Raw genomic sequence first — 21,553 nt, 5'->3', positions numbered from 1 at the left:
GGATTTAGCATTGCTGGACAATCAATGTGGGAGAAAGCACGTGCTTCCTGCTCTCTGGAATGGCCTTGCATGGAGCAGGCAGGAAGGGAATGACCCTGGAAGGCTGGGAAAGCCCAGCATCGTGGCCCAGCATCATCTGGAGTGGCCAAAGGGGCCAGACAGAGACCATGTCGGTAGAGACAGGTCAGGCAGGCACAGCTTGGTGAAAGGGTATGGTGTCTGGGATGGGAGCTAGAAGGCATAAAACTTGGAGACCCAAAGGGACCCGTGGTCCATGCTGCTCTCCTCCAGCTATAGGGGTGTGAAGCAAGAAGATGGTTGAAGCTGGACGGATGAAAATCCAAGTGTTCAGCAGCATGTTCAGCCGCAGGAGGCCTTGGTCGGGCCGTGAGGAGCTGTGCCGTGGTCCAAGCTGCCTCTGTAGCACAGGTGATGGATGGCCCTGATGTGCTCTCCGCACAGCCCATCCCTGTGCCTTCTCCAGTGGGGATGGTGGATGTAAGGACCGAGGACTGCTCATCCCTGCAAGCCCCTGCCTGGCTCTTCTCCCTCTGCCTTGTGCCCTCTAGTGTTGCCAGCAAGTACAACGTGGTGATTCCCAGGTTTGGAAGCCTCCATCCAGCGCACCAAGGATTCAGCAGCTCCGTTGGGATGGCTTTGGCCCTTTGGATGAACATGGATGGATCTCCCAGAAAGAGACAAGCTCAACAAAACCTGCTCTTGTTCTATTCCCAAAGTGGGGAATTCTCCCTTGCTGTGTTCCCAGAGGCAGCTCAGGGTAAACCATGCCCATGTCATGTCTCTTTCTTCTGCGTGGATCTGGCGTTCTTCAGGATGTGGAGACCATAGCTTGCTATTAGAGGTGGAAACCTTGGTTTGGATGTAGGTGAACTGGGTCGGCTCTAACGGCAACATTTCCTCAGCATCCCAGAAGGATTCTTCCCGGTTGTATTAGGCTTTTCCTGGACGAATGATGTCTCACATGTTGGATACCAACAAACCCTTCCCTTGGACTGAGCACATCCACACTACCTCCGTGTGTGAACCCTGCAGTGTCCACCTTTCTGCTGCAAGACCTTTTCCAGCCCCCAGAACTCGTGAATTGTCCCAGACCCTTTTGTTATTGGCCAGAACTTGGCTTTGCAGGGCACAAATCCTGATAAATCCATAGGAAATACAGTCTGAAGTCATGGCCAGCACAGCAAGGAGCCTGGAGATAAGGCTGGAGCTAGATGCTCCAGACCAAGGGTAAGAGGGGAGTGGTGGGAAGGTGCTGTAAGTGAAGGTGGAGGATGAGGGAACTATGGTGAGGGCTTTTTGGTGCCTCATCCCTCTCCAACTACTACTGGGGTTGGAGGCCAACCCCAACTATCACTTACCATGAGCCTATTTACTGGCTCTTGGGCTCCTCTGGTGCAAGAAGGTCCTGGTGGGAGCGGCGTTTGAGGTGTGTGTGATGCTCTGCCCATTCCTTCCCCATAGCCCCAAGCACCTCCTTGCTTTTGGCCAGCTTCCCTCCCAGAAGCACTGGTTTGTCTGGGGTTATTCTGCAGCCACAAAGCTGATGTTTAAGACAGGAAAAGGATCCCCATTGAAAATCCAGGTGTGATGAGGAATGAGGGGTCAGGATATGGGGAGGGAAGCAGTGTTTGTTTTAGATGGAGCACCTTTGGCTTGAGGTTCTGGGCTGTTGGAGTCTGCTGGGGCTTTGCTGAGGTGATGGAGAAGGTGTGAATGGGCTGAGAAGAGAGTTCCCTGTCAGAGATCTCCACCATATGGTGAATGCTAAGGTGAAGTGAGCCTTCCTCTCCAAAGCATGGATCATGGCTCCACCAGAGCCACCATCTCCCTGCCCAGCCCTGCTGCAGTTCGGCTTCAGTGACCATGGCTTGGTCTAGGTGGGAGTAGGACCTCAGCCCTTTCCATCCACTTCATCTCCAAACTGTTGCTAGAGAGGAAGCAGTTTCTGAGACAGGCACAGCCTTTACTTGTGCACCAGGGAGGTGGAGCTGTTACCCTGGCCTGAAGATGTATGAGGCCCAAGCTTCTGCTGCAGTGGATGTGTGTTGAGGAGGAGCTGCGAAAAGGGAAAAGGGACATTGGTTCAAACGAATTTCCAAGGAAAAATTGCTTTGGAAGTGGCTGAAGAGCCCAGGTACCTGGAATCTCTGCTGGCTAGAGGTGGAATAAGGAAGGATGCAGGAGCTAACCAGCTCCCTGCGGTGCATCGGTGCTGCCACCACAAACAGGTTGCCCTGGGGAGTGGTGGATGCTCCATCCCTGGAGATATCCAAGGCCAAGCTGGATGTGCTTCTGGGCAACCTGAGGTCGTTCAAGATGTCCCTGCTTGCTGCAGGAGGATTGGACTAGATGAGCTTTGAAGGGACCTTCCAACCCATTCTATGATTCTAGACAACGGGGCTGGTCCTCAACCCTGCAGCCATGGGTTTGTGCTGGAGAAGGATTGGGCCATCAGAGCCCAATCCTGCTCCTGGTGATAACGGGGTAGAGCCAGAGTGTTGAGCCAGCAGCTGTGGTGGTGCTCAGGTTCGTACAGGGTCACAAGGCAGAATCCATCCCATGGGCTTCCCAGCATCAGATCCCAGCTTCTCCCCCAGGCCCCCTTCTCCCCCCATCTTTCTCTTGGGGAACGGATCGATTCCTGTTTGGCTTCTTCTGCTGGAGGTCTCATTGGCAGGTCAATGTGTCTATCCCTGCTCCTGAGGGCCAGGGAGTCGCTGTGGGGTGGCAGTGACGGCCACCGGGACACACATGAGGTGATGGGAATCTGCTGTGGGAGCAGCTGGGAATTCCACCCAGAGCTCGGAGGGTGCTTTGGTAGAAGTGGCCCTCTCAGTTGTGCTGGAAGCTGCTTTCAAATGACTTTCCCCTTCTCTTTGCCCATTGCTCTGCAGCACTTTGCCTGACTCTCCCCCGGACTCTGGATCAGAAGCTTACTCCCCTCAGCAGGTGAATGGTAAGTGCTTCCAAAGAGAGTAAAGGGAGGGGGGAAGGAAATCCAAACCCCAATCCCAACATCCTCCCCCTCTTTGTTCTGGGAAAGTGGTTGGCTCTGCAACCTTTATCAGACGGGAGAAAACAGGCGGCTGCAGTACGTGGGGAGATTATCAGTTAGTAAATATCCCTCCACTTTCCCTATTGTTCTGCTCCTGGGCTTTGCCAGGGAACGAGGGAAGGAACGGGAGAGCAGGAGGCAAGGTGGGAACAGCTTGGTCCCGGGCAGGGTGGGATGTGGAGCCCCCGAACCTCCTTGTCCTGCCTTATCCCTGCACCTCGGGGGAGCCAAAGGGAAGGAATGTGAGCGCGTCCCTGACATGGAGCCCGGCTCCAGGAGGCAGGAATGAACCCGCCGTTGAGCTGTAAGTCCCTTCCCTGCCTTTCCCTCCCCTCCAATGGGACCAGTGTGATCCAAGACGGGGGGTGTGTGTGTGTGTGTGTCTTCTGCTCCCAATGCAAAGGGCACAGGGAGCTGGTGTCAGAGGCAGGGTCATTGCCAGGCTCTCCCTGGGGAAGCCACCGAGTGCTGTTTGGTCCCTGTGACCTTCAGTGATGGCAGGAAGGTTGCTTTGGTCTCCCTTCCCCCTCGGCAGCAGCACCCCTTCCCCATTCCCCAGCAGGAGCAGCGCCCGCTCTCCTGGTTTTTGATGGAAGAGGTCAAGAGTTCTGTTTATCTTGCTAAAAAAAATCCCTGGAATTCCTCCTGCCCCTTCCTTAAATATAACAAAGAGGCCGGGTTGCGCTCCACAGGGAGAGCTGCTCTGATGGGGAGGAGAGGAGGCTCCGGGGAGCACCCACAAAGCAGCTCCTTCCTCAGGAGGGAAGGGTTGGTTTCCCAGACCTGTTCTTTTCCCTGGAGCCGGGAAGCACAGAACACGGGTCCTGCGTTTGGTAAAAGCATCCCCGTCTTGGTTAGGAGCCTGTGGAAATGGGGATGTGAAATGGCGATGTGCCGTGGTGCTGTGGAGATGGACACGGTGAAGATGCAGTGTCTGCTGTGAGGATATGCGTGTTCTCGAGCACTCATGCATGGGCTGTGCTTTGGGAGCTGCAGCTCGTACCTGGGCCACCAATTGCCTCTGCTGACCACGCTCAGGGTCAGAACGTTCACTTAAGATGCTGTAAAGATGCGTTTCTTGCAGTGTTCCTCAGGGGAGGACACGAGGCTCCTCTCCCAGCCCTGACGCCACTGTCCTTCTATGCAGGCTGGGTCTCCAGGGGTTGCTCTGATGCTGTTGGATCTGTATCCATCACTGGGATGAGCAGTGCCAAGGCTGCCTGGCTGGCTGTGTTTGTTGTTGAGCGGTGCTAGTCTTTGCTCAAGGTGGAAGTTGAGTGCTCGTCAGGATGGCAGGAGCGGAGCTGGGGAAGGGGGATGTTGCTCCCCATCACTTCTCACCAGCTGGAAAGCAGAGGAATACCCTATCCCAGGAGCGTCACCTCTCAGCCTTGGTCCTCATCTCCACCCTCCTCGGGATGGAGACCTCCCCTCCTCCTTGGAGCCCCAGTGCTGGTCCCTGGGACAGCTCCAGAAGGCAGAGGAATCCATTCCGTGTGTGTTGGAGAAGGGCTCCGAGAGAGCTTGGCCGGGAGCAGAACGGGTGGAAACAGCCCTGTCCCAGCAGTAGGAGGGCTCAGTGGCATAAATACAGGTCACTGCTCTAGCCCTTGCAACAGGAGGAGTTTATACTGGTTCCTGGTCAAGTGCTTTGGCCTCATTAGTCAACCAGTTACTGGTTGTTCTGAGGACAAAGTCCATGCAGACCAGTGTCCGGCTCAGGGCTGGTTGGTGGCACCTCCTTAGGGATGCAGCCTGGCAAAGACCCAGTAGATATCTCCTATGTTATCCCCCTCCATGTCTCTGTAACAGCTATGGCAGGTCCCTGCATGTGCTGGTCCTCCAGCCCTTAGGTAGAGGCTGTGGAAACAGATGGGCTTTGTCCTGCTGAAGAGAAGGTGGCTGAAGGTTTGTTCTGTGGGGCTGGCGACCAGGTTGTGTTTCCCACAGCAGAAAGCCCAGCAGAGAGCTCCTGGTCACAGCCTCGGTCTTTTAGTTCCAGTTCCTCTTAGAGGATGGGCTTCCACCAGGTTTCGAGCCAACCTGAATGTGTTCTGCGGCACAGATGTGGTACACCGGGTTCTGGGGAGGTCTCAGGAGGGTAACTGGGTTTACCTGGTCTTTGTGCTGTTTTGAAGGGTCCGTGCTGTCATGGACTCCTTACCAGGCTCAAGCTTTGGGAGTGGTGTCGAAATCTTCCCTGTGAGGGTGCTGAGAAGCTGTGGCTGCCCCATCCCTGGCAGTGCTCAAGGCCAGGTTGGACATGGGCTTGGAGCAAGCTGCTCTTTGGAAGGTGTCCCTGCCCGTGGCAGGGGTTGGAGCTGGAGGAGCTTGAAGGTCCCTTCCAACACAAACCACTTGGATTCTATTCCATGATTCTATGACTATAGAGAGCAGGCAACACACCAAGCTGGGGCCCCAAGCTCTGAGCTGAGCAGTGCTGGCTGGGATGAAGCCCACCTTTGGCTTCTCAAGGCTCTGTCAATGGGTGATGGTCTGGTTTCTTGGCAGGGTGCTGCAGTCCACAGCTACAAGGAGCTCTGGCATCATGAAATGGGTTGTCTTTGTCATGCCCAGAAGCAGTAAAATCAGGCCAAGTTCAGGTGCTTTCTCTGCAGCTCTGCATTTCCAGGCACAGGCTTCAAATGCTGTTCCTGATCATTTGCCCCCCCCCCCCATTGTGCTTTAATGGTCCATGTAGTTCCTTGGTGCTATAGGAATATCGTGGTTGATGGCTTTCCTGTTTGAAGGGACATTCACAGCTAACACAAAAGCTCCCTGGGGATTCCTGAAGACATGCTTCCACTGCACCCACATGATACCTCGGGTTAGCAAACACCAGGAGTGTCTGTGGGCATCTTCCCTGCCCTTCAGCCCGAGGACCTGATTGCACTTTGAGTTCTGCTCCTTTGGGCTTCAAGCTACTGGGCCCTGCCTGCTTCCTTGTGCTGACCCCTCCAGTCTCACCTCTCCTCAGATGTATGGTGCAACAGGTTTCATAGTGTTGATGTCCCTTTATCAGCCAGCCAGGACCCTGCTGTGTCCTTGCTCTGTAGATACCACTTGGACACAGCCTGTGTCTGCAGTTGACAGCCAGGGCTGCTGACATGAGAAGGGAATCGCTGCAGGGCAGATGGGGTAGGTAGGGAGACAGCCATGCTGAGACTAGGGGGAAGAGCAGCGAGATACGAATTCATGAGCATCATGGGATGATTTGGGTTCAAGGCACCTTGAAGCTCACCCAGTTCCTCCCCCAGGCCCCAGACAGGGACACCTTCCACTAGAGCAGGTTGCTCCAAGCCCCATCCAGCCTGGCCCTGAAGATAACCAGCATGGTTCAGGGGCAGAGGAGTGCTGTGTCCATGCTGGACCTGGCTTTAGGACCCGGTGCACGTCCCTACCTGCTGCTCTAACACCTTTGACTCTTTCTCTCTTTCGAGATCCTCACCTCCTCCGGACCATGACCCCCGAGAACATGTGCCACATGACTCCCCCTTCTCGCCTGGAGCATCCTCCTCCGCCTCCTCCTCCTCCACCACCACCCCCCCATCTCCCAGGCCCTCCTCCTCCTCCTCCTCACCCGCACCAGCAGCAGCACACCCCGCACTACCCCAGCCTGCAGCGGGACATGTACATGAAGGCTGAGCCCCTGCTGCCACCGTATGGCATCGGGCAGGGGATGGCCCCTGCTGACCTCCACCATGCCCAGCAGTCGCAGATGCTGCACCAGCTTCTCCAGCAACACGGAGCAGAGTAAGGACTCGGGGCACTGGGGCTTTGCAGAGCTATTGGTGGGGTTTGGGGAATGGGGAGGATGAGGGAGGCTTGGGGCTGCATGAGCAGAATGACTGGGTTTAAGTCCAAGTTAAGGAGCTTGCCCTGGTTCTATGGGAGCAAGATGGGGAGGCATTGAGGTGGAGATGACCTAAGGTGTGGGGCATGGACATGGCTTGGAGGTGGGTGGTGGGGACAAGAGGAAAGCAAAGATGTGGCTCAGAGCATGGCCGGCACCGAGCCTGGGGGTTGGCAGAGCCACTGAGCTTGAGACTAGGGCTGTAAGAGCAGCTTGGGGTGTAGTTGAACAGCTGCTCAGACCTTGGCCTGTGATGGAGGGTTGTATTGGCAAATACATGCCCTGAGCATGGTTTGGACCAGCAGCTCCCTTTCCTGCTGCCCAGGCTTAGCAAGGAGCTGGAGTTGGAATTAAGTGTTCGGATTTCCTAGGCAATGGGAGAAGATGCTGACAGAGCTGAACGAGCTTGTGGGCTCCCTGCATGCAGGTTGCTATGTGAGATCCCAGCTTTGTGCCTGGTCAGGGGCTGTTTTCCGCCCACCTCTTGCTTCCCCGCTCAGCCTTTGCTTTCCTGTGGTCCCTGCAGCCTCCCGGTGCATCCCGCCAAGAAGAGGAAACACTCTGAGTCTCCCCCCAACACCCTCAATGCCCAGATGCTCAACGGGCTGATAAAGCAGGAGCCAGGGATGGGGTCGGTGCCACTGAACCCTGATAGAGTCCAAACACCTCCCTGGCACCAGCCAGGAGCGCTCTCGCCAGGTATGTGAGTGCCAAGGGCTTCCTTGTGCTCTTCCCAGCTGGATGCTGTCTCAGAGGGGTTGGAATAAGTGTTCTCCCCTCATTCCAGGCCTGATCCAAGATAACGACAGCTTGAACGGCTCCTACTTGGATCCCAACTACCAGTCTATAAAGTGGCAGCCGCATCAACAGAACAAGTGGGCAACTCTGTATGATGCCAACTACAAGGAACTGTGAGTAATTCGTCCACCTTAGGAGGCAAGGGAGTGAAGCTGGGGGCATCATACTCACAAGATGGGACAAGGATCAACCTGGACACCCCACTGTCCTCTCCTGTCGCCTCCTGATCTCTGCTTGCCTGCGTTGTGGTGGAGATACTCTCCCCACAGTACCTTTGCCATTGGGAAAGTTACTCCTCTGTGCTTCCACAGGGCTGATGGAGGATTTAAGACACGGCTTGGTGCTGTAGGTGATAGCCCAGCAACTACTCAGACCTTGGTCTTCCAGGGAGGGTTGTATTGGCTATATAAACCTTGCTCCGAGCGTGGTTGGGACCAGCAGCTCCCTTTCCTCCTGCCCAAGGAGCTGGAGTTGAAGTGTTAGGTTTTCCTAGACGATGCATAGCAGGGATGGCTGGAGGTAATCCAGAGCCACTTCAGCACAGCTTGAGGGCAGCATGGAGAGGAGCCTGAGGAGGAGGAGTGGGAGTGGTTGATGGGCAGAGGAGAGAAGGGAAGGAAGGGAGAGGGGGGTGAGGAAAGCTGGGAAGCCAGGAGGGGTGGCAGAGGGGCAAAGGGAGAGGGCGGAGAGCAAAGGGGTGGCAGAGGTCGGTGGGGAGCAGAGAGCAGTTGAGGGGCTGGGAGCTGGAAGGTTGGGAAGGGTGGAGGCAGTGCAAGGACAAGCTGCATAGGGAAAGAGGAGTGCTCAGGAGGAAACCACTCCGGATCCTCCCTGCATTCCTTGGAGGTGACCGAGAGCTGGCAAGCGGCAGGCTGGCTTCCAGGAACCTCTCTGGGAGCAAATGAACCTCCCCCTGTTTCCCCTCCTCCTGTCTGTGCTCAGCCAGGGGCTGGAAGGGCTCCCCTTGGGGGACGTGGAGGAGGGGGTGCTCTGTTGTCTGTGACACCGAATGACCCAAGACTCTTATCCCACCTCGCCTGGTTCGGGATGGGAGCCGGGACCCGGGTCATGGAGGCAGAGCAAGACCTGGGATGTGCAGGGATGTGGTGCTGCGAGCCCTTGTGCATCCCCAGCCTCGGTCCTTGCGCCGGCCTGTAACACAGACCTGAGGTGACTGGGCCGTGCTGGGGGTTGTTCCCTATGAGAAGGGGCTGTTGGAGGTGGTTACTTCACTGGGGACACCCATTGGGAAACGCTGTGTCTGTGGCTGTTTCCCCACTACAGCAGGAGAAGGTTGATTTGCAGAGGGTTTTACTCGTGCTTTCCTAACCTGTTCCCATAAAGGAAGCATCTCCCACCTTCAGGAGGAATACCAGCTGCTTCTGGGCACTTGTGACACTGATTTCCTCCCTGCCAAAGCCACCTTTGCCTATTGCTGCTGTGCCTGCTTCTCCCAGACTCTCTTTTTGTGCCAATAATGCCTCTAGCCTTGAGCCTCACTACCTTCGCCCTGTGTCCAGGTGCTTCTCTGACTCAGGCCATACTTGATCTCAGTCTGTCACTCCTTGGACTGGCCTCTCTTCCACCATGAGGGCTTTCATGACTACAGAAGGACCTTGGGTCCAAAGAGCTCTGTGCATCCTGGAGCAGACCTTTTGCACAGCCTTGTTTTTGTCTTGCACATGAGTCCCCTTTCCCTTCCATCTCACTGTTTACCTGCGCTGGGGACATGGTTTCTCATCTGAACCACGTCACGACCCTTTCAGTTTGTCACAGACCATCTGCAAGTGTTCCAGTCCCTGTTATACTCCTTGTTCCAGAGGTTATCCATGGACTCCAGCATCATACAGGCAGATTGATAGAGCAAACTACACCATTTTGGCAACAGAGAAGCTGCTGCAGTGCTGCAAACCCCAGCTTTTACCTTCTGCAAACCCAACCCGTGTTCTTTGGACCACTTGGGCTCACCTCCTTAGTACCTGCTTTTAGGATTCAGCCAGAGCAAACCCACTTCAGTGGCATTTAGGTCATCGTCCCGTTGTGTAAAGAGTAAATTCCTTTTACCTGACTTCATGTAGATTTGAGGAACCCACGTACACTCTGTTGTGGTGCTGGATTTGACCGGAATGAAGGGTTAAGGTCAAGGTTGATCGATAATTTTCAGTTTACACACTGCCTCAGGGGACTTTTGCTCCTTTGTGATGGGTTTAAGGCCAGGTAGATCTAAGAGAGCCCCTGCAAGCTGAACCTACGTCTGCTCCTACATGGATGATCTCTTTGGGCTCCTCGTAGGGTGCTGCACCAGAATATATCATGGAATGGGTTGGGCTGGAAGGGACCTTAAAGCTCATCCAACCCCAACCCCTTCCACTGGAGCAGCTTGCTCCAAGCCCCTGTGTCCAACCTGGCCTTGAGCACTGCCAGGGATGGGGCAGCCACAGCTTCTCTGGGCACCCTGTGCCAGCGCCTCAGCACCCTCCCAGGGAAGAGCTTCTGCCTAAGAGCTCAGCTCAGTCTCCCCTCTGGCAGGTTCAAGCCATTCCCCTTGGCCTGTCCCTACATCCCTTGTCCCAAGCCCCTCTCCAGGTTCCCTGCAGCCCCTTCAGGCACTGGAGCTGCTCTCAGGTCTCCCCTTCAGGAGCCTTCTCTTGTCCAGGCTGCCCCAGCCCAGCTCTCTCAGCCTGGCTCCAGAGCAGAGCTGCTCCATCTCCACTGGTAACCATCACTGCATGTTGTTTGTTCCTCGGAAGAGTCTCCTCTAGGGTTTGCTTTGATCAGGAGCCCTGTGAGAGCTTCTTCCAGCTCGTCTCAGCACCATTTGAGCCCATTGAACAGCTCTCTCTTCTTATGCAGTGAGTGTTGCTGTCACATCATGTCACATCTGTATCTTGTGCCTGTGAATGAGTGGACAATTTCATCTCAGTTCAGTCGTCTTCCTGGCAGAAAGCTGCAGAGAAGTGGCCCATCAACCACTATTTTCCTGCTGTTCTGGGCTGTACCTTGGAGCTCTCTTTTCTCACCTATTGCCATGGCTTAGTGAGATGGGGATGGCATGGGGGGATCTGAACTAATTCTGCAGTTAAGTAGCTTTTCTTACCTTCTAAGAGACCTGTACAGTGAATGTGAGTACACTTGTGTGAATGACAACTGATTCCCTGTCCCTAGGAATCCCCATGGAGCAGCCCTGCAGCAGCCTTCTACCAGGAGATAAAGGAAGCATATGAACCACCTGGATTTAGGTTTAACACAGACTTAGAATGAGGCTGGATTAAGGAAATGGAGGGAAGGAAAGAAGGGCAACGTGCTCAAACTGAAACAGAGGAAGTTTAGATTGGATCTAAGGAAGAAGTTCTTTACTGTAAGGGTGGTGAGGCACTGGAATGGGTTGCCCCAGGGAAGCTGTGAATGCTCCATCCCTGGCAGTGTTCAAGGCCAGGCTGGATGAAGCCTTGGGTGCCATGGTTTAGTGTGAGGTGTCCCTGCCCATGGCAGGGGGTTGGAACTGGATGATCTTAAGGTCCTTTCCAACCCTAACTGTTCTATGATTCTACATGGATTCAATTGGAGGTGCCTGGAAGTCTGTGCCTTGGCTCGCTGGGCTTCTGCCTCAGCCTTTTGCTTGTGTTTGCCTGAGGATTCTGAGTGTTGGGTGAAGGAGCCCGAAGCCTGTGGAGGAATGGCATGGGTGATCTAGTTCTCCTTGCCTTTTGCACTGGGCTTTGTGGTTTGAGGCTCGCTGAGCCATCAGAAGAGTTCACTGGTTTCCAGCAGCGGTGCCGAAGAGGTCTGGAACCAGGCACTTGAGTAATTCCCTCCTGGGAGCAGGGGTAATTCATCTCCCTGACAGCGTGCTCTGATAAATGCCAGCAGGCTCCCTCCTCCCTCCCCACCTTTGTTTAGTTTGAGGGAAGGCAGCTGGGGAAGGGTAGAGCAGCTCCCAACAGAAACGTTCCGTGCTGAGCCCAGAGCTCCTCTGCTCTGCTCTCCCCTGGGGAACTGGTGCTGTCCTCTTCCCATCAAGCAAACTGATGCTCTCCATGTTCAGGCTGAACGTGAGCTTGCGCTCCTTGCGTGGAAGTAGCGTCCTTATAAACACCAAACCTTGCTGCAGATCCTGATCTCACCCAGGGGATGGGCACTGGTGTGAGGTGGTCCAGTCCTGCTGGATGTGGTTTGGGGTAGTGACATGGTCTGTTGGCCCTCTTGGCTAGCTTGGTTAGTCCTGTGGTGATGGACCACCGAGGTCTCATGATGTGAGTGTATCTGAGGTAGCTGAAGGGACCGTGTAGGGTGCTGAGCCTGGAGGAGAGAAGGCTCTGGGGAGACCTTAGAGCAGCTCCAGTGCCTAAAGGGGCTGCAGGAAACCTGGAGAGGGGCTTGGGACAAGGGCCTGTAGGGACAGGCCAAGGGGAATGGCTTGAACCTGCCCGAGGGGAGACTGAGATGAGCTCTGAGGCAGAAGCTCTTCCCTGGGAGGGTGCTGAGGCGCTGGCACAGGGTGCCCAGAGAAGCTGTGGCTGCCCCATCCCTGGCAGTGTTCAAGGGCAGGTTGGACACAGGGGCTTGGAGCAAGCTGCTCCAGTGGAAGGGGTTGGGGTTGGAACTGGATGAGCTTTAAGCTCCCTTCCAACATAAACCAGTCTGATTCTATGAGTGCATGGAATTAGTGAGTGCTCCTTGAGTTAGGGAGTCTCCAGCCATTACATTGTAGGAGTGGTTGAGGTATTGGGGAACCTGGAAGGAAGGAGGAGGGAAATGGGGAAGGTTTTTCTTCCAGGGAGGAAGCAGTTGAGGCATGCGAGCATCCCCCTGAGATCCTGCTCTTGCTCACAGGTCCCAGCACAGATCCCTTTAGGGACATCTCTCCTTGCACAGATCCCTTTAGGGACATCTCTCCTTGCAGTGTCTTTCCCTTTGCACTTCAGTGTGGAGGACGAGGTTGTGCCCTGCTCCACTCAGTGTGATGTCAGACATGGCTGTGGGGAGTTTGCAGCCTCTCACCTTCACTTGGATTAGGAGAAACCTCTTCTCCTCTGCTCCTGGCCTTAATCTGCTTCTGTCAGTGGGGGCATTCTGGCTTAAACAATCCATTTGAACCCAGCCCTCTATTCCTGACACTTTGCCCTCTGACTCTCCCTGGGGAAAGCCAGCATGGCTTTGGCTGCCCCTTGTCAGCAGCTGGTGTCATCCCTATATCCAGGAACCACTTCAGGGTCACCTGCCCTTCCTTCTCATCACCCCATTTACTGCAGCCACCCATCAGAGAGGGGCACTGCTGCCTGAGGACTGGGTCCAGGGCAGGGTGATAGTCACTGAGATCCCTTTGGGTTAACAGGAAGGGGAGGATGGCTTTTTGTAAGTATCACCGGAGTCCTGACAGTGCCACAGGCAGGACATGGTGGTGAGGGAGTGGATTTGCTGCTTCCAGGTGGGATTTACAGTGTGAGAGTGAAAAACCACTGGAACAGGTGATCCAAGGGATACCCCATCCTGCAGTGGGGGTGAGCTGGGAGCAGCTCCTTGGCTTAGTGATGGCCAGAAGGCTGGGGGGGATCCTTGGGCTCTTTGACACCTGGGAAGCAGCTTCTTGCCTCCCATCTATCCCAGTGCAGGATCCCACTTCGGGGAATGCCCCAGATCCAGCCCTAAGGAAAACTCAGAGGAAAGGAAGCTCTGAGGTGGAGATTCAGGCGTTTCTAGAAGACAGAGGAGGGGGAGCCTGACTCTCCCCTCTGTTGGCGCATGTTTTGCAGCCATCAGTTTGATGTGAACCAGAGCACGTTTTGGAAGCATCCATGGTTTGGAATTTCAGTCAGACCCTCCCTCTCCTCATCTTTCTCTGTTAAAATACAACGGGGCAAGTGGTGAACGCTCAGGGATGCTGGAAAGACACAGGCAGAGGCAGGGAAAGCAGTTGGGAACGGCCCCACCATCCTTGGAGGGAGCACGGGGGGTGCTTGGGCCAGTCCCAGCCACTGCTCCCCATCAGGAAGAGCCAGATGGAGAACTGAGGGCTGAGGTTAGGAGGAGGGTGAGAGCACAGAGGGGAATTCCTGTCGTGCTTCTGCGCTAAGGTAGTGCTCTGCTCCCACCGTCTGGTTTGTGTTTGGGACAGGGCACGACAGCCTCGGGTCCCTGGGGTGCAAGTAATGAATAGTTGCTTGTGGTCATCCCAGCGTTATTCCAGGTTTCATGCACATTAATCCCTGAAGCATGTCTGGGGGAGGATGCCTGTATTCCCAGAAGAAAAGGGGTAACAGGGGAGCGAGAGTGACCTTTCCCTATCTCCTGCTTCCCGGTCCCCTCCCATTGCTCTGGGCTGTATCTGCCTGTAATAAGGTGGAAGCCACAAAAGGTTTGCTTTTGTGGAAGAGCATTCCAGAGTCTTTAAGCCTGATGTCAAGGCTGAGCTCCCCTTTACGTCCTCCGTAGCTCCTCAGTTACAATGGGATTGGGGTGTGCTGCTAGAGCTGCTCGATGGCGAGGTGGGAGAAGAGGCATCTCCTTCCCCACCACCAAGGGCAAGCGGTGCCCCAGGGGCCCAGCAGCCCGGGGCTGGGGTTTTGGATGGTGGGAGAAAAGGGACTTGCTGCAGAGGCCACATATTTCCCTTGTTCCCATAGGAACCAGCCCATTAAAGAGATGTAGATTAAACCTCCCCAGCTGGTGCGTGTTCACCGGGCAGGCAGGGCCCCCTCATCTTCCTCCTCCTCCTCCTCCTCCTCCTCTGGACCTGCCGGAGCTGGAAGCTTTTGGCAGCAGCCGGAGCAGGGGGGTGTGAGTTTGGGGATCCAGCATGCAGGCGGTAGCAGGGATTAGGGCAGGCAAAGTTGGGAATGTGATGGGGGAAGCAAGCAGAGGTGTGGGACAGCCCTTCAGGGGAGCCTGAGCTGCTTCTGCCAGTGAGCAGCACTAAAGGGTCTGCTCCAGGCCTTGGGCAGGCTGTGCAGGTTGGGTCTCCAGGGTGTGTTGAGCCACGTAACTGCAGGTAACATGTAGTGGTTCCTATTGTGCTGTGCTTATAGTATTAGTGCTGTAGTGTGGCATATGGAGGGGTGGTTGCCCCAGCATCCTTGTCAAACCCTAGTCATAGAATCCCAGCCTGGTTTGGGTCGGAGGGAGCTTAAAGCTCCTCCAGCTCCAAGCCCAACCCCTTCCACTGGAGCAGCTTGCTCCAAGCCCCTGTGTCCAACCTGGCCTTGAGCACTGCCAGGGATGGGGCAGCCACAGCTTCTCTGGGCACCCTGTGCCAGCGCCTCAGCACCCTCACAGGGAAGAGCTTCTGCCTAAGAGCTCATCTCAGTCTCCCCTCGGGCAGGTTCAAGCCATTCCCCTTGGCCTGTCCCTATCTGACCCCAGAGCTGGATCAGGGCTGCAGGGGACTTCTCCCCAGAGCACAGCAAAGGGGGACAATCCCCTCCCTGAGCTGCTGCTCATGTTCTGGGGGTGCAGCCCAGCACATGGGGGGAGTTCTGGCTGCAGGCTCCCACTGCCACAGGCACAGGAACCGTATTCCCTTCCAGCTGAGGACCCACCTAAAGTAAATCCTGCAGCTTCAAGGACCTTCTCTGAGCTCTCACCCCTGCACAGCAGGGCAGGTTGCTGCGTGGGCTTAGGCAAAGTGTTGGGCTCCTGTTGGTCAGGGTCTGCCTGTGCCTATGAGCCCCAAGAGCAGCATCAGCACAAGACAGGAGGGATGGCATCAGAGGCCATCTCTTTTGCCCCAACACAACCCTCCTTCCCCTCCCTTGTGCCTGCTGTGCCTCAGGATTGCTTTGTGGCTGTATGTGTGCTCTGGTCTTCACCATCCGTGGTGGTGGGACCGTTCTTGTCTGGTGGGACACAGAGGTGAGCTGCCCACCCAGCCCTTCCCATGCGCATCCACACCCCAGAGCATGGCCATGTACCATGCCCCGTGCACCCCTCCTTGCCTCTGCTTTGGGTGTGTGGCTCATCCTTCCCCCCACCAGCATTACCCTTTGTGGGGCTCACAGCTCTAACCCCCATTGCCTTCTCCGCAGCCCGATGCTCACGTACCGCGTCGATGCTGACAAAGGGTTCAACTTCTCTGTGGGTGACGATGCCTTTGTGTGCCAGAAGAAGAATCACTTCCAGGTCACGGTCTACATCGGCATGCTTGGAGATCCGAAGTATGTGAAGACCCCCGAGGGCCTGAAACCCTTAGAGTGCTTCTACCTGAAGCTGCACGGAGTGAAGGCAAGCGGGAGCTAAGGGCCAGCAGCAAATCCAGCAGGGAGAGGGGGTTCTTAGCAAGCTGGGATCGAGCAACACCTCATCTTCATGTGCTAAGTCATAGAGGAGTGTGTAGGAGAGTGCTGACGGCCAGGACAAGGCAGGTCTTGATTAGTGAGTGCTAAGATGGGCTCAGGTCCATGGATACACCATGCCTGGGTGTCTTCAGGGCTGCCTTTCACTCACCTTTGACTCTGGAGGTATATAGGGACTTTGGGAAGATCCTTTCACCCTCAGACACCCCATTGTCCAAGCCGTGCTTGGTCAGTGACCATGCTCAAGCTGGGTCTTGCAAGTCAGTTGCACTGGGTGATAGGAGGGCTGGGCAGACAGCTACCCTGTGCTGGGGTGAAGGAGGTGGGATGGGGAAGCTCTCCCTCTCTGCCCTTTATCACATGCCCCAATCTTTGTCTCCAGCTAGAGGCCTTGAACCAGTCGATCAACATAGAGCAGTCGCAGTCTGACCGCAGCAAACGGCCCTTCAACCCCGTGACGTGAGTACTGTTCATGTAGGAGAAGTGATGCTGGGGCATCAGCAGCAGCAGAAGAGGGTGAAAGGGGCTGAGCTGCAGGTCTCAGGATCAGGCTGCGAGTGTCATGCTCTCCAGTTTGCTGCAATGCTTCCCACAGCAATGTTTTCCTCTCTTTGCATACCCTTTACATGCCCAGTTCATGGACCTGCCTTGATAGAGCAGGCCAGGAGATGGCTGTGGAATCGTAGAACAGTTTGGGTTGGAAAGGACCTTAACATCATCCAGTTCCAACCCCCTGCCATGGGCAGGGACACCTCACACTAAACCATCTCACCCAAGGCTCTGTCCAGCCTGGCCTTGAACACTGCCAGGGATGGAGCATTCACAACCTCCCTGGGCAACCCATTCCAGTGCCTCAGCACCCTCACAGGAAAGAATTTCCTCCTTATCTCCAACCTGAACTCCCCCTGTTTCAGTTTGAACCCATCACCCCTTGTCCTGTCCCTCCAGTCCCTAATGAAGAGTCCCTCTCCAGCATCCCTGTAGCCCCCTTCAGACACCGGGAGCTGCTCTGAGGTCCCCATGCAGCCTTTCCCCAATCACCTCCTCTCCAGCAGTGTCATCACTCCCTCCTCTTTTCCTTTTCCCTTCCTCAGGGTCACCCTGCCTCCAGAGCAGGTCACCAAAGTCACCGTGGGGCGGCTGCACTTCAGCGAGACCACAGCCAACAACATGAGGAAGAAAGGCAAACCCAACCCGGACCAGAGGTGAGGGGCACAGATGCATCCTTCAAGCCATTCTGAGCACTCAAGGCTTGTGGATGTGCCAGGCCTTGGCTTGGGCAGTGTGGTTGGATGGAGGGAGACATGGGGGGCAGTCCTGGATTGCCCCCTCGTTGTCTGTGTGCAGGAGAGGAGGTGTCTGCTATGGCCACAAGAAGGGTCTTCTACTCTGTGAGGCATTAGGGACAGTGCTTGTGCCCCACAGCACGTGGAGAAGGGATGTTCCAAGCCCACCTCAGCCTCCAGAGGGGGAGCAGGCTCAGCAGTACCCAGTGCAGGATGGCACCCTGACCTGTCTTCCCCCTTGGCAGGTACTTCATGCTCGTGGTAGCCTTGCAGGCACACGCACAGAACCAGAACTACACGCTGGCTGCCCACATTTCAGAGCGCATCATTGTCAGGGTAAGTCCCTTTCTGCTCCCTCAGCCTCTGCAGGTATCCGATAGTCCATTGCTGGATGTCCTGGGTGATCCTCCTTCCTTCCCCTGGCTTTTCAGTGCTTTCCCCACCCATCCCTTTCCCACCTTCTCCAAACTCAGAGCTTCTCTCTGTCCATGCCTGCCTTCTGGCTCCATCCTTTCCACACATCCTGCATCAGAGCAGCCTCGGGACATGCAAGAACTTGCAGCCTCCTTCTTGCCCATCACAGGGGATTGCAGGCAGCCTGGACTGCCCCATCCCTTGTGGGGCACAGAACCACAGCAGCAGGGCAGAACCCCAGGGTCTGGGACCTAGGAGCAGCAGCCATGTCACTCAGTCTCCTATTGTCCTGCGTGGATCTGGTTGGGGTTGTTGGAACAGCTCTGATAGCTGAGATAACAGACAGCCCAAGAAAGCAGGGGTATTCCTTTAGGGAGAGGAGCAGAACAGCAGGCATAGTCTTGGTTTCTGCAAGCTTAGACAGAGGCTGCCTCTGCTGTCAGGGCAGGCTGGGATCTGTTCCCAGCAGTGGCACCAGATCCCTGTCCCTGCCACTTTGCCTTGTGCTGCTGCAAAGCTCTGTCTCAGACCTCCACAGCCTCACTTGTCCTCTGCTGGCTCTGTCCTGGCTGTCCAGCTCCTTGCTGTCCCTGCAAGGCTGGGACTGCCTCAGCTCAGTCTCAAGGCTTCCTAGGGCTGTGATTCAGTGTGCTGCAGGCTGGAGAGGGCACCCCTGCCTGGATCTCGTGACCCAGAGACGTTCATCCCAACACACTGTTCATCCCAACAGCCCCTTCTTATCTCTCAGGATCCTGGGATGAACATGGCCCAGGTTCAGCCAAGATCTTCCCCATTTCTGTGGAGCAAGAGCACCCTTGCTGGGTGTTTCTGCTTACGCCAAGCTTTGTTTTGGAGCTGTTTCACATCCATACTAATGGAGACAGCACCATCCAGGCCACCACAGCAGCTTGGAGCTCTCTGACGCCCATCTGTTGCCCTCAGCCTCTGCTGCTATACAGTCCCACAACACGCATGGAGGGCTGTGTCTGTGGGGCTCTCCTGACCTCCTCACTGTGTCTCCACCTCCAAGTGCAGCATCACTGCAGCGTTTTTCCCCCTGGATCTGCTGCTTCTCAGTCCCCACTTCCCTGTCTCTCCACAGGCCTCCAACCCTGGCCAGTTTGAGAGTGACAGCGACGTGCTTTGGCAGCGGGCACAGCTCCCTGACACCGTGTTCCACCACGGCCGGGTCGGCATCAACACGGACCGCCCCGATGAAGCCCTCGTGGTCCATGGCAATGTGAAGGTCATGGGCTCGCTGATGCACCCTTCAGATGCCCGCGTGAAGGAGGACATCCAGGAGGTGAGAGCCAGGCAGAGCAGATCAGGGACCTGAGGCACCACAGAAGGTGTGAGTGTCCTTGTGAGTCTTTCAGCTGCTGATTTGACATGGTCCTTATGGGCATTTGACATAGTCCTTACAGGCGACCTGGGCTCCTATTGACGAGGTTTTGACATAGTCCCTATGGACGACCTGAGCTCCTGTTGACCAGGTTTTGACATGGGTCCTTATGGGCGACCTGGGCTCCTATTGACCAGGTTTTGACATAGTCCTTATGGGCGACCTGAGCTCCTGTTGACCAGGTTTTGACATGGGTCCTTATGGGCGACCTGAGCTCCTATTGACCAGGTTTTGACATGGGTCATGGGCAACCTGAGCTCCTGTTGACCAGGTATTGACATGGGTCCTTATGGGCGACCTAAGCTCCTATTGGCTAGGTTTTGACATAGTCCTTATGGGCGACCTGAGCTCCTATTGACCAGGTTTTGACATAGTCCCTATGGGCGACCTGAGCTCCTATTGACCAGGTTTTGACATGGGTCCTTATGGGCGACCTAAGCTCCTATTGGCTAGGTTTTGACATAGTCCTTATGGGCGACCTGAGCTCCTATTGACCAGGTTTTGACATGGGTCCTTATGGGCGACCTGAGCTCCTATTGGCTAGGTTTTGACATAGTCCTTATGGGCGACCTGAGCTCCTGTTGACCAGGTTTTGACATGGGTCCTTATGGGCGACCTAAGCTCCTATTGGCTAGGTTTTGACATAGTCCTTATGGGCGACCTGAGCTCCTATTGACCAGGTTTTGACATGGGTCCTTATGGGCGACCTGAGCTCCTATTGACCAGGTTTTGACATGGGTCCTTATGGGCGACCTAAGCTCCTATTGGCTAGGTTTTGACATAGTCCTTATGGGCGACCTGAGCTCCTATTGACCAGGTTTTGACATGGGTCCTTATGGGCGACCTGAGCTCCTATTGACCAGGTTTTGACATGGGTCCTCATGGGCGACCTGAGCTCCTATTGACCAGGTTTTGACATGGGTCCTTATGGGCTACATGAGCTCCTGTTGACCAGGTTTTGACATGGGTCCTCATGGGCGACCTGGGCTCCTATTGACCAGGCTTTGACATGGGTCCTTATGGGCTACATGAGCTCCTGTTGACCAGGTTTTGACATGGGTCCTTATGGGCGACCTAAGCTCCTATTGGCTAGGTTTTGACATAGTCCTTATGGGCGACCTGAGCTCCTATTGACCAGGTTTTGACATAGTCCTTATGGGCGACCTGAGCTCCTATTGACCAGGTTTTGACATGGGTCCTTATGGGCTACCTGTGCTCCTATTGACCAGGTTTTGACATGGGTCCTTATGGGCTACCTGAGCTCCTATTGACCAGGTTTTGACATAGTCCCTATGGGCGACCTGAGCTCCTATTGACCAGGTTTTGACATGGGTCCTTATGGGCAACCTGAGCTCCTGTTGACCAGGTATTGACATGGGTCCTTATGGGCGACCTGGGCTCCTGTTGACCAGGTCTTGACATGGGTCCTTATGGGCGACCTGAGCTCCTATTGACCAGGTTTTGACATAGTCCCTATGGGCGACCTGAGCTCCTATTGACCAGGTTTTGACATAGTCCCTATGGGCTACCTGAGCTCCTGTTGACCAGGTTTTGACATGGGTCCTTATGGGCTACCTGTGCTCCTATTGACCAGATTTTGACATCGTCCTTACGGGCTACATGAGCTCCTGTTGACCAGGTTTTGACATGGGTCCTTATGGGCTACCTGAGCTCCTGTTGACCAGGTTTTGACATAGTCCTTGAACCCCAGTGCAGATGTTCTTTGTCCTGATGCTGGTCTGAGCAGGTCCAGAGCTGTCTCCCAGAGGTATAACCGTGAGCTGCAGTGGGTTTTGCTGCTTGGAGCCAGAATGAGGGGAACTGAAGGAGCAACGTCCCATTTAGGAGTTGCATGTGTCTGTCTCATCCAGGTGGACACCACAGAGCAGCTGAAAAGGATCTCCCGGATGCGGCTGGTGCATTACAACTACAAGCCTGAGTTTGCCGCCACAGTGGGCATTGAAAACACCTCTGAGACAGGTATGGGCCCCGTGTCACACCACAGTGACCTGTTTGTGTGTCTAGTGCTGGACCTCATGTTCCATAACCCACATTTTGTTCATGGTGCCAAACCCTGCCAAACTCCAGCTCTACCCAAGCATGGGGTAGGTAAGAGGGGGCTTCTCACCACCTGAAGTTTGGTTATCTAATGGAATTCCCTCTTTAATGAGTGGGAAAGAGGATGGCACTTCCCACAGTGGCTTATAGGGCTTCTATGATAGTGACTCCATGGCCAGAGAAAGAGCTGTGCCAAGAGGAACCTTGCCCAGCCCACCTTGACCCTCCACTGTGCTGTTTCCATGCAGGTGTCATTGCTCAGGAGGTGAAGGAGATCCTCCCTGAAGCTGTGAAGGACACCGGGGACCTGGTCTTTTCCAATGGGAAGACCCTTGAGAACTTCTTGGTGGTGAACAAGGTTGGTGCCAAGGGAGGCTG

At 55.2% G+C, this 21,553-nt stretch overlaps 1 protein-coding gene across 3 annotated transcripts in view; it reads left to right on the top strand.

The window, feature by feature from the left end:
- The window catches only part of MYRF (myelin regulatory factor), a 62,227-nt gene that overhangs the window by 27,901 nt on the left and 12,773 nt on the right, over positions 1-21,553 (top strand). For all 3 annotated transcript variants that reach the window (XM_061479279.1, XM_061479278.1, XM_061479277.1), the window contains 11 exons: positions 2,916-2,977; positions 6,517-6,829; positions 7,456-7,628; positions 7,717-7,840; positions 15,749-15,944; positions 16,398-16,474; positions 17,110-17,220; positions 17,547-17,637; positions 18,818-19,018; positions 20,989-21,097; positions 21,424-21,533. In XM_061479279.1, coding sequence (XP_061335263.1) covers positions 2,916-2,977; positions 6,517-6,829; positions 7,456-7,628; positions 7,717-7,840; positions 15,749-15,944; positions 16,398-16,474; positions 17,110-17,220; positions 17,547-17,637; positions 18,818-19,018; positions 20,989-21,097; positions 21,424-21,533 — 1,567 coding nt within the window. The remainder of the gene's footprint in view (positions 1-2,915; positions 2,978-6,516; positions 6,830-7,455; positions 7,629-7,716; positions 7,841-15,748; positions 15,945-16,397; positions 16,475-17,109; positions 17,221-17,546; positions 17,638-18,817; positions 19,019-20,988; positions 21,098-21,423; positions 21,534-21,553) is intronic.

The sequence above is a fragment of the Pezoporus flaviventris genome, unplaced genomic scaffold (genome assembly GCF_033815535.1).
Source record: "Pezoporus flaviventris isolate CSIRO_AGI_PZ_B2104156 unplaced genomic scaffold, CSIRO_AGI_Pfla_v1 ptg000145l, whole genome shotgun sequence".
NCBI classification, from domain to species: domain Eukaryota; kingdom Metazoa; phylum Chordata; class Aves; order Psittaciformes; family Psittacidae; genus Pezoporus; species Pezoporus flaviventris.
Note: the sequence above shows the minus strand (reverse complement) of the source record. Positions and strands in the feature narration are given on the sequence as shown.